General features: G+C 45.0%; 1 protein-coding gene across 4 annotated transcripts in view; it reads right to left on the reverse strand.

The window, feature by feature from the left end:
• LOC138761255 (coiled-coil domain-containing protein 60-like) overlaps positions 1 to 12,868 on the reverse strand; it is a 176,645-nt gene that overhangs the window by 33,506 nt on the left and 130,271 nt on the right. For all 4 annotated transcript variants that reach the window (XM_069933098.1, XM_069933099.1, XM_069933100.1 and 1 more), the window contains 2 exons: positions 7,664 to 7,754; positions 5,884 to 6,157 (listed from right to left, as the gene is read on the reverse strand). In XM_069933098.1, coding sequence (XP_069789199.1) covers positions 5,884 to 6,157; positions 7,664 to 7,754 — 365 coding nt within the window. The remainder of the gene's footprint in view (positions 1 to 5,883; positions 6,158 to 7,663; positions 7,755 to 12,868) is intronic.

Raw genomic sequence — 12,868 nt, forward strand, 5'->3', positions numbered from 1 at the left:
TTTGTTTTAGATGTGATAGATCAGGGGGTAAAAAAGGGGGAGGAGTTGCTCTGCTTGTTAAGGAGGACATTACTGCCGTGAGGTGGCAGGATGCTGTGGAGGGATCGTCCAGTGAGGCTGTTTGGGTGGAATTGAGGGGTGAAGGAGGCATGAGGGTGCTAATAGGGTGTATTACAGACCACCAAATGGGCCAAGAAAATTAGAGGAACAAATGTGTAGGGAGATAACGTATATGTGTGAGAATCATAAATCAATTAGTAGAAGAACCGACTCGGGACGGTGTAATACTGGATCTCCTGTTAGGGAATGAGCTAGGTCAGGTATCGGACATTAATGTTGGAGAACAAATTGCGTCTAGTGATCATAACTCTGTTAGCTTTAGAGTAGTTTTAGGGAAGAGCAAGGAGGGGCCTAAAGTTGAGGTTCTGGATTGGAGAAGAGCAAATTTCGAAGGAATAAGAAGGGATTTGGGTAGTATTGAGTGAGACAGGATATTTTCAGGTAAGGATGTAAATGAAAAATGGAGGATATTCAAAAAAGAAATTTTGAGGGTACAGAGTAGATATATCCCAGTGAGGATCAAAGGAAAGGCTGGAAGTCATAGGGAGGCTTGGTTTTCGAGGAATATTGGAAATTTGGTGAGGAGAGAAAGGGAGGTGTATAAGAGGTATAAAGAGCAGGGAGCTGAGAATTTGTAGGAGGACTAGAAGGAGTGTAGAAGGAATCTTAAGAAAGAAATTAGAAAGGCCAAAAAAAGGCACGAAGAGGCTTTGGCAGACAGAGTAAAAATTAATCCAAAGGGTTTCTATAGATACATTAAAAATAAAAGATTAGTGAGGGATAAAATTGGACCCCTTGTAGATAGCGAGGGTAGGCTGAGTGAGAAGTCAGAGGAAATGGGGGAAATTTTGAATGATTTCTTTGCCTCGATATTCACTAGGGAAAAGAATATTGAACCAGTTGAAGTAAAGAAAAATAGTGGGGAGGTCATGAAGCATATAAGGATAACCGAGGAGGTAGTGATGGCTGTGTTGAAAAAGATAAAGGTGGATAAATCTCCAGGACCGGACAAAATATTCCCAAGGACACTCAGGGAGGCTTGTGGACAGATAGTGGGGCCATTAACAGAGATATTTAGGATGTCACTGGACATGGGGGTAGTGCTAAAGGATTGGAGGGTGGCGCATGTGGTTCCGCTGTTTAAGAAGGGGTCCAAATGTAAACCTGGGAATTATAGGCCCGTGAGTCTGACGTCTGTGGTGGGCAAGTTCATGGAAAGTGTTCTGAGGGATGGTATTTACAAATATTTGGAGGTACAGGGATTGTTAGGGCGTAATCAGCATGGTTTTGTCAGGGATAGATCATGCTTGACAAACCTGATTGAGTTTTTCGAGGGGATTACAAAAAAGGTTGATGAAGGGAAAGCTGTGGATGTTGTCTATTTAGACTTTAGTAAAGCTTTTGACAAAGTTCCCCACAGGAGGTTAGGAGAAAAGGTGGAGGCATTAGGTATAAATAAGGAGGTAGTGAAATGGATTCAGCAATGGTTGGATGGGAGGTGTCAGAGAGTAGTGGTAGAAAATTGTTTGTCCAGTTGGAGGCCGGTGACTAGTGGACTTCCTCAGGGATCGGTCCTGGGTCCACTATTGTTTGTTATATATATTAATGATCTGGAAGTAGGGGTGGAAAATTGGATAAGCAAGTTTGCGGATGATACAAAGATTGGTGGCGTTGTGGACAGTGAGGAAGATTATCGTAGATTAAAAGGTGATTTAGGAAGGCTGGAGGTGTGGGCTGAGAAATGGCTGATGGAATTTAATACAGATAAGTGTTAGGTGTTACATTTTGGAAAGGCAAATCTAAATAGGTCATATGCATTAAATGGTAGGCTATTGAGATGTGCAGAGCAACAAAGGGATTTAGGAGTTGTGGTAAATAGTACCCTCAAGGCTGATACTCAGGTAGATGGTGTGGTGAAGAAGGCATTTGGAACGTTGGCCTTCATAAATCGGAGTATTGAATTCAAGAGTAGGGAGGTTATGATGAAATTGTACAAGGCATTCGTGAGGCCAAATTTGGAGTACTGTGTACAGTTTTGGTCACCAAATTATAGGAAAGATATAAACAAAATAGAGAGAGTGCAGAGAAGGTTCACGAGAATGTTGAAGGGGAACATGAGGGGAAATTTCTTTACACAAAGGGTGGTAGGGATGTGAAATGAGCTTCCGGCAGACTTGGTTGAGGCGGGATCATTGGTTACATTTAAGGAAAGACTGGATAGTTACATGGAGAGGAGAGGACTGGAGGTGTATGGACCGGGTGCTGGTCAGTGGGACTAGGAGGGTGGGGATTTGTTAAGGCATGGACTAGTAGGGCCGAACTGGCCTGTTCTGTGCTGTAAGTGGTTATATGGTTATATGGTAAATCCATTTCCTCTTTACATGTGGTCCAAACTAATTTACTTGCTGCCTCAGCGATATGTTAAACAGATGGCAAAATGTCCTGCCATTTTCAAAGATCAATGTGCCAGATCCCCAGGTCTGTATTTCTGCACACATGGTAGAACAGTACAATTGAGTTCACCGTTTCCCTGTTCCTCTTGTACTTCTGTATTAAATTCAGTAAATCCTGCCAATGTTCTCCCTCCACCCTCTTCCCTGTCCATCCATCGCCTTTACTTTCTGCTTCTACAGATATTTTGTAGTAAACACAATGTACTCAATAGATGGCCTTGCCCCTGTAAATATATACAGTATCATCTTCTTTTCCCTGAATGGAACCCTTCCTGTCCCTTACAGTCTGTTTATTATTTATCATCCAGCAAAGAATTTTCAAGTTCACTTTTGATCTTAACTCCATCTTGTAGTGTTACCGGTCTTATTTTCCTGTTTGTTTCACCTCTCACTTATTCTCATTCTCAGAATCACCTGACATACATCCTGGGCATTTCTTTTACACAGCACAGAAACAAGTCCGCCAGCCCAGCTTGTCCACGCTAACCAAGTTGCCTATCTAAGCTCATCCCATTTGCCTGCATTTGGCCATATCCCTCTAACACTTTCTTATCCATGTTCCTGTTCAAATGTCTTTTAAACATTACTATAGAACCCCCTCCACCACTTCCTTTAGCCGCTCGTTCCATTTACACACCACCCTCTGTAGGAAAAAAATGTTTCCTCTCGGGTCCACACCTCACCTTAAACATATGCCCTCTGGTTTTAGACATACCTATTCTGAAGAAAAGATGAAAACTACTTAGCTTAGCTATGAAATCATGAATAAGGCATACTAATGGCTATATTTCATTAGGAGGAAATTTGGGGAAAAAGTTTAGAAATAACATGAGGGGGAACTTCTTTGCTAAGAGAGTGGTGGCTAAGTGGAATGAGCTTCCAGAAGAGGTAGTCGCAGCAAAGTCATTTAATGAAAAGTTGGATAGGTATATGGATGAGAGGGTATTGGAGGGTTATGGGAAAAGTGCAGGTAGGTGGGACTAGAGGAGATCACTTAGATCGATACGGACTAGAGGAGCCGAGATGGCCTGTTTCCTGCTGTAATTGTTATATGGTTATATGTCATCAAAGATGATCGCAAATTTCTACAGGCGAACCACGGAGAGCATTCTGTCTGGTTGCATCACTATCTGGGATAGAGGTCCTAAAGCATTGGACAGGAACAGGCTGCAGAGGGTTGTAAACTGGGCCATTGCTATCATGGGCATTAGTCTTCTCTCCATTAATAACATCTTTAAGATATGGTGCCTCAAGAAAGCTGTGCCGATCATGAAAGACCTTTGTCACCTAGACCATGCTCTTTTCCCATTGCTACCAGACACAGGCTAAACAAACAAAGGATGATCTTTATTGCACACATGGGGAAATAGTAATGGGGATGACACAAAACAACCCTCGACACTTTAAACATTGGAAGCAGGCTCTGGTTTCCTCCCTCCGTTCAAATCACGTCGGGGGTTGTAGGTTAATGGGCAACATGGGCTCGTGGGCTGAAATGGCCTGTTATCGAGCTGTATGTCTAAATTTTTTTTAAAATTACACTTGCTAGGCATGAGTCATTTGCAAACACCTGATCCTTCAATGGGCTGAGAACATCTTAATCCTTCACATGTTAAGATGTAGTTAATCTGAAAATCATGGCCTCTTGATCTAAAGAAAATGCTATGGAATCTAATTGCTAGAAAAAAAAACACAAGAATGAAATCAGCATAGGTATAAAGGAAGGTTTTTCAAAAGTGAAGTTATTATTAAAGATATTTCTCATTACATAAAAGCAACAATACCCTAACAGTGTCAAAATTCAAGCTAAATTGTGGCACAACACACTTTATATTAATGGTCTTACCTGGGGGGAGCTGAAGGTTATATTAGCTTTGTTTCTCACACTCATCCCTTTTACCCAGGGGATTCAAGCTGGGTATTATCTGCCTTTCGAATGTTTTGCCCACCTGTGTGAACGTGTCGAGGGTGAGGGTCTGAACTTACCCGGCTTTTATCCACCAAGATAAGTTGTGTTAGAGGCGAAGCGGACCTATACTACATGTCCTGCCTCTTTCGCTGTTTAAAAGGACTCACTGACCCGGCTTTTCTTCTATGAACAAGCAAGTCGGCTTCCAGAGATAGGTTATGAAAATGGCAATAATGCGGCTTTTCAGTGTAAAAAGGGTATCTCTCTCTCTCTCTCTCTCTCTCTTCCCTTTACCCAGTGCTGCATTCACAGAGAAATCTCCCCCTCCCCCCATCAATTATCACTTTTCCTTTCTCCTGGCCTCTTCTCCATATCCAGTTATCATCTGTCTGTTGGTTTTTATTCCTCCCCATGCTATTTCTTTTATTCAGGACTGCCTGCTTTTTGAAGAAGGGCTTAGTCCCAAAACATCAGTAGTATAGCTTTATGTCCTACAGACGCAACGAGACCTACTGAGTTCCTCCACCATCTGCAGACTTCCATATTTTACTCTCAGATTATATTAATTAGCAACAGGTACATTGAGCTTCTGAAATTCAGCTTTATTCATTACTGCCAATACACAAGCTGAATTTCTGCTCCTATGTTCTGGCATACCGGGGAGCCTGAGGGCAACGCACCATTGGTGTCAAAGGACAGGAGAAGTTAATTCACAAGTGTAAAAACATTCCAGTGAGAAGATACAGCAGTAACCTTAGAGGAAATCTCTCCATTGTGTCAGTGATTTCCATTATCTATGTGTGTTTCTTGTTGGAACTGTCAATTTACAGGTTGAACATACAGAGGGCACTCTGAATTCAGGATAAATGCTCACTTAATTTCCATTTTACAGAGCCATTATGAACCCAAGTTAAACTACCTCTTGAGCAACAGGCATAACATTACACAGATTGATTAATGTCCTATTAACCACTCATCAAGAACATTATATCTATTAGTTTTAATTAATAAAGGACAGTTCTGTGTTGTGGACTTGGAACGACAAGTTTTTATAGCTGCAGAAAGAAAGTAGTTGGCTCATTGAAACTAGCTGAACTTAGAGATGGAAGAAAGGCGAATATAGCCATTTAAAGATAATGGCAATTATTTATTGCAATATAAAAGTATCCAAAAAATTTGCAATAGACACAATAGGTTTAAGGTGAGAGGGAAAAGTTTTTACAGGGACCCCAGGGATAACTTTTTCACTTAAGAGGGTGGTCCGTATCTGGAATGAGGTGCCAGACGAAGCTGGAGAAGTAGGCAAAATTTTGACATAAAAAAGACATTTGGACAGATACAAGGATAGGAAGGGCTGAGAAGGATATGGATCAAATGCAGGCATACGAGACTAGCCCAACTTGGTCAGCATGGATGAGCTGGGCCTGTTCCGTTCTGTATAATACGATCAATCACACTCACAATCAGATATTGGCTCCTCTTCCCCTTGATCCTGTTTGGTTCTGGTGCAGAAGCTGCTGATTGTGGAGTCATCATCTGAATCAGAAACTGAATCCAAGGTGGGTCGTGGAGTCCCCATTCCTACATCATCAGAGCTGGTGACCTCTGAGGAAGCACTGTCAAATGCTGGGGTCACAGCAGAGGAAGAAACATTGGGAGATGATGCGGCTGAATAACAGGCTCTTCTCAGTCGGAATGGAGTCTTTTGCATAACCCTTATGGTGGACTTTTTGAACTAAAAAAAACAAACATCAGATATAATTGAGGCTGAACACAGACAGAAATGATTGTACCCAAAGTGATTGAAGACCACATACAATTAACTAGGTCATTTACTGCTAATTGAGACAAAGCTTTGATCTTACTAACATGGTTTGAATTTAAATATAACCTAAAGCTTCACCCTAACTCCCAGAAATTGAAGGACTACATTTTGGTCAAATTCTGAGGTTAGACTTGAGGCTCAAAAGGGATCAAAGTAACAATATTTGCAGAGCATGTGTCATCAACCTTTATTTTTTTATAAAATAAATCTGAAATAACTGACAAAAGGTTTAGCAACAATTTCTCTCTGCTTTTTCTTAATGCAGCTAAGCTTTATGGAATGGTCGGAAGACACAAAATAATTTGCCAATGAATTGATCTAAGGCTTTCTGGCATTTATGCCAAAGTCTCAGCACACCCTGACCATGACTGGGATGTTTTTGTCTTCCTTCAGCATTGGAATGAAAAGTTGCCCAGTTTCCATGACCACTCCCAAGTGAAAAGTGTTATTGTTCTGTGGCAAGCTTACACACAAGCGACTTCAAAATGAATTACAGTTAGACAGTATGACTCAGCAATTTTCTACATAGCAGCAAACTAGGCTCAGTGGCTGTCAAAAACAGGCATGATAATCATGACTTTACACAGCCGCTGAGAAATGAGAAATTTGCGCATATTTCTCTCCACGCTGGCTGTGTAAAAAGTAGCTAATTTCCATCCCAACATTTTTCCTCCGGGAGCCCTAGCCGTAGACTGCAGGTCCTCCGCAAAAAAGGGCTAATGAATATGCTGACTGCCTCGCTCCTAGCCCATCTCCCACCAACCGTCTCACTCCAAGCCCCCCTCCCCGACTGCTTCACTGCTACTTCCCCCTCGATTGCCTCGCTCCTAGCCCCTCCCATCTAATTCTTGACTAGGCAGCAGGGGTGAAGTGCTGACGAGCCCAGAGTTCACTGGAGCAGCACCGGCTCGTGGCAGCGGGTCAATGGGGAGCAATGGCCATCTTCCATACCCATAATTCCCTCACACAGCTGGAATGGTTCTGTCAGAGCCATGAAGATAGCCATTGATCCTGCATTGAGCCAGCTGGGGGAACCAAAGAGAGAGCTCCCACGGGGGTGGGGATGACAGTGGGAGGACGGTGGACTGAGGAGGGGGGTGTCTCCCTCTAAAAACAGAATATTTGCACAACATTTTAAAAACTCAGTTATATTTCATTCAACCTACCCCCATCTCAAATGTCCAGCCACTGAAATCACTGCAATTCTAGTGTAAACATCCTGCCTGTGTGAACAACCATTCCGGAGGTAAGCATGCTAATTTATTATGGGAAATTAACATTACTTATGTGCAAAATAATAAATGTCAATTGAAGTCGCTTGTTAGCCCATGAAAGCAGCAAAAAAAAGAAACGTGATCCAACATGACTACTCTCTGCCGTGCTTTGAGATAATACTTGCCCTTCAGTCTGCTTTACCTTGGACTGTGATATGAACTGTTCCCACTTGATTTCTATCGATTTTTCTTTGCTGATTTTCTTGGAGCCACTTTTCATTCTAACTGGATCCCTGAGCAGGGAAAAAGACAAAACGGAAGTTACCCAAGATGCTGAGAGATTTCTGAATGAAGTATTCTATTCAACCAGCTAGAGAGAGCAGTATTAGTGTGCTTTAAAAAGCATAAATAACAAGCTTTCATAGTCACCTGTTGTAATGATGTCATTGGCTAGTAAAGGCACGGGCTGGCCCACCCCCTGATGACACTCCCATAAAGGTCGACCCACCTCTCCCTTCCCTGCACTTCCTGTGGACCCAGGCCACCACAAGTCTTCTGTACAATAAAGCCCATCATTCCCCTCAGTCTTTGTGGTTATTGGGGCAACAGGTAGTGCCCATCACCTGTGTAAGCACATCAAGGAGGTTGCTCCCTGGAACCCAGGTAAATGTGGTTTTACATTAAAGTAGAAATCTCTGACTGTATTTTGAACTCTGATGCATGTTTCCCCCCCCCCCCCCCCCGTAGATTGTTTGCACTTGATAGAAAGTGCTTGTGTGTGCATGTGCATTATTTAGATAAGTGTCTGCAGAGGCACATTTCTCCCAGTTATCATGGCATTCAAGTGCAAACAGTTTGCAAAATTCCAGATGAATTGGTGACCTTTTCTTGTGGGTCTTATATCATTAGCCATTCCCCATCCCGTCAAGCACTCAGGGACGGTTGGAAATATCTTCACATTAATTTCCAATCAATTTGTAGTGGATTATAGAATCTGAACTTTTTATGATCCTGTGGAAAAACCAGAGTCCTGACACTTACAACAGACATCAGCTCAGTTGTGCTCTCGTGTTTGTGCGTAGAACTTTCAACTGAGAAACAACTGGTCAAAACACAAAATGTTGCAGAAACTCAGCTACCCATCACCATTCTTCAAAACAAAAACCCACTGATCATACTTTTCCATTTACTTTTTTGTTGCATTTATCCAGAGGCCAAATGTATGAGGAAAGTATACAGTAAGAAGCAGGACCCATAAGAGTCCTGAGGTACAAAAGGATCATGGGTGCAAGTCCATAGTTCCCTGAACGATACAGCACGAGAAGGGCAGTAAAGAAGGCATATTGTATACTTGCCCTCATCATTTAGGGCACTGAGAATAAAAGTTGGGAAGTCATGCTACAACTGTGTAAAACTTTGGTTAGGCCTTATATGGAGTAGGCAGACTGATGCACTATCAATAACTCAAAAGACTAGAGTTACGGAACTATAGGCTTTTATTTACAATGAACTTGAAGGTCATCCTTGGCTGTGACCCAGGCTTTCTGGGGAGAGGTTATGGTGTTGGAGCCTTTATACAGAGTCAAGAGGGAGGAGCCACGGGTACAGTCACAGAATGGGCCAGAGCCAGATTAAAGAGTGTACAGCAGTTTATCACATTCACCCATTGCTCTTTTTTGTCCAGTGGGATGACGTAGGGCACAAAGTCTTCGAAAAGTCTTACAGGGTAAGTCTGTCCAGTGGCCTGTTCTTCCGTTGTGATCGGCGGAGAGCTGGTTATTCTGCTGTAGCCAGTTGCTCTGCTGTTTCATCCTGGACTTCCGGTGCTGTGTCAACTAGCTGGGGGCATGATGGCTCGACTGGAGTGACTGGAGTGGGGGCAGGACTAGGGTGCCATGGTATGTAGTGCGTGTCCATGGGAGGGGAGGGTGCAGTTTGGTGGGTATGCTCCTCAGGTACCCCTGCATATGTGAGGTCCTGGATGAAGACAGTTTCCTCACAGCCATCAGGGTAGGCCACAAACGAGTATTAGGGGTTTGCATGGAGGAGATGAACCCTTTCGGTTTTATGGCCCCTTCATGTGCTTCCGAAGCAGGACTAGCCTGGGGACATCAACCAAGGGTGGTTCCCCAACGTGAACTTCCTGGGGAAGGAAAAAATTCATTCTTGACGGTGGCAGTACATAGCAGTGACCTGATTGCATGGAGTGCCTCAGGAAGGACCTCCTGCCAATGAGAGATTGGCAGCCCTCTGGACTTGAGGGCAAGGAGGATGGCTTTCCACACAATGGTGTTCTCCCTCTCTATCTGGGCATTCCCTGGGTGGTTTATAACTAGTGGTCCTGCTGGTGGTGATACTTCTGGTCAACAGATATTGGGGCAGCTCTTTGCACATGAATGAGGACCCCCGGTTGCTGTGGACGTACAACGCGTACCCAAATGGGGTGAACAACTTGTGCAGTGCCCTAATGACTGTGGTGGTGGTCATGTCTGGGCAGGGGATGGCAAAGGGGAAATGTGAATACTTATCGATAACAGTGAGGAAATGCATGTTGTGGTTGGTGGAGGGGAGGGGGGGCCTTGAAATCCATACTCAGGTGTTCAAACGACCGTGTGGCTTTTACCAGGTATGCCCTATCTGGTTGGTAGAAGTGTGGTTTGCACTTCGCACAGACCCAGCAGTCCCTGGTCATATCTCTGACCTCCACGACAGAGTACGGCAGATTACGAGATTTGATGGAAATGGAAAGATTTGTGACACTGGGGTGGCAGTGGTCATTGGGGAGGGTCTTGAGGTGGTCCTTCAGGGCATTGGCACATGTCCCTCGGGATAGGGCATCTGGGGGCTCAATGAGCTTCCATGGCTGATACAATATATCGTAGTTGTAGGTAGAGGGTTCGATCCTCCACTTCAAAATTTTATCGTTCTTCATCTTACTCCGCTGTTTATTGTTAAACATGAATGCCATGGCCCGTTGGTCCATGAGCAGGTAAAGCATCTGCCAGCCAGGTAATGCCTCCAGTGCTGCACCACCTCAACTATCACCTGAGCTTCCTCCTCAAAGGAGGAGTGTCGGATTTCAAGGCCCTAGAGTGTACAGGGAAAAAGGCCACTGGCCGACCTGCCTGGTTCTTATCCTAAAACGGGGCAGATCCATCCACCGCACATGTTGTGACTTTAGCAATGTCCTCTTTTATCCAACTGACAGTCGCACAGGGCTTTGTCTGCAGAATTGGGCACTCACTGGGCATAGTAGGAAAAGAACTCCAGGCACCTTTTCAGGTGGTGGGGAAGGTGGAGCTTGAGCAGTGAGTGGGCTCATGCAGTCAGGGTTGGGGCTAATAACTCCATTCTCCACAACACAGCCAAGGCTCGCCAGGCAGGTAGTGCGGAAAACACATTTATCCCTATTGTAGGTGAGGTTTAATTGTTTGGCTGTTGTGAGGAATTTCTGGAGGTTGGCATCATGATCTTCCAGGTCATGGCCACAGGTTTTGATGTTATCCAGGTAGGGGAAGGTGGCACGCAGGTCATTTTGGTCCACCATCCGGTCCATCTCCAACTGGAAAACGGAAATGCCGTTGATAACACCAAAGGGGACCCTGAGGAAATAATAGAGGCAGCTGTCTGGCTCAAAGGCGGTGTACTGGCAGTCCTCCAGACGGACGGGGAGCTGATGATATGCGGATTTCAGGTCAATCATGGAAAAGACATGATATTGGGCAATTTGATTGACCGTGACGGCAATGCGGTGGTGGGTGGGAGACACACATCCAGCTGTGTATAGAGGTTAATAGTCTGGCTATAATCAATCACCATCCTGTTTTTTCCCCAACCCTTGACCACCACCACTTGGGCTGGTACTGGGCTCGATGTTCCCCTCATTCAGGAGTTGCCGCAGATCCACTTTAATGAACGCCCTGTCCCCTTCACTGTATCACCTGCTTTTGGTAGCAACCTGCTTAGAGTTGGGGGTGAGGTTGGTGAACAATGGGGGGGGGGGGAATTGATATGGAGAGTGGAGAGACTGCATGTCAGTTGGGCTGGCAGGGGTAGGGGTACAGCGTGCTGATGAACTGCGGGTTGCCGACAGTGAGGGGAGTGGGGAGGGGACTGTCGTATTGCGTTGTTACACTCTTTAGGTGGCAATGAAAATCCAATCCCAGCAGCACTGGTGTGCAGAGCTGTGGCATGATAAAGAGTTTAAAGTTCCTGTAAGTTGTGCCCTGCACGGTCAGCGTCACGGTGGTGTAGCTGCAGATCTCCGTTGAGTGGGACTTTGAGGCCAGGGTGACTATAGCTTATTGGCTTTTCTTTAAGGGAGTATCGTTGCACCATATCGGGGTGAATGGAACTCTCAGTGCTCCTGCTATCAAAAAGGCAACTTGTCACCTGGCCATTTATTGAGGTGTTCATCATAGATTGGGAGAGTTGATGTGGACTGTTTTGGTCAAGCACCATGGAGGCTAGTGTCGGTTTGTAGTCTGGCCCGTGTTGACTCATAGTCTGGGAACATAATGGTGGTGCCTAAACGGCGGTGTGGTTATCCTCGGAAGCGGCCAAGATGGCGACTCCCATGCTGCCATCGTTGGGGTGCTGGGATTGGAAGGCGGCTGTGATTTACATAATTTCGTGTAGTGCCCCTTCTTCCTGCACTTCGAGCATATAGCGTCTTTTGCCAGGCATCATTTTCGGGGATGCTTTGGTTGATTACAAAAGTAATACTTCGGGTGATCCTGGGAGACTGCGGCTGTGGTGGGTTCACTCATTGAATGCAGTAGCAGGCTGCTGGCCTGTGGACCAGAGTCCTAATATGGCGGCACGTGTGGACCCTACGCCATTTGCCGAGTATGCTTCCATATTACGGAGGGCGATCTCCTGCAATTTCACAAGGTCGATCGTCCCTTTTAAGTCTAACTTACACTGCTTGAGTAGTCTCTGGCACACGTAGTCTGACTGGAAACCTGTGACATAGGTGTCCCAGATCATGTCCTGTGTTCTGGGCAGCCGACACCGACTGGAAGTTGCACACTCGTGCGAGTCCACGCAGTGCCTAAGGAACTCATTGCTCGATTCATCCAGTCGCTGTCTGCGGGAAGCCAGCATGTGCCTGACGCATACCTCATTGACATTCTCCCTGTAATGGTCCTCGAGTATGTTCTTTGCCTCCATGCACGTTGAGGAGTCCCAGATCATCAGGAACACTCGATGTTTGACCTGGGAGAAGAGGAGGTGCAGCTTGTTTGCCTCCGTGGCCATGACTCTGGTGGGGCTCTGTTGAAAGACCTCAAAGCAGCGTAGCCAGAGTTCAAAGCTGTCTGAGGCTTCTGGAGACTGTTGGTCAATCTCCATCTTATCAGGCTTCAAGTGTTGTTCCATCATTGGGGAAAAAAATATTGTAAATAAA

Source organism: Narcine bancroftii, chromosome 4 (genome assembly GCF_036971445.1).
Source record: "Narcine bancroftii isolate sNarBan1 chromosome 4, sNarBan1.hap1, whole genome shotgun sequence".
NCBI lineage: Eukaryota > Metazoa > Chordata > Chondrichthyes > Torpediniformes > Narcinidae > Narcine > Narcine bancroftii.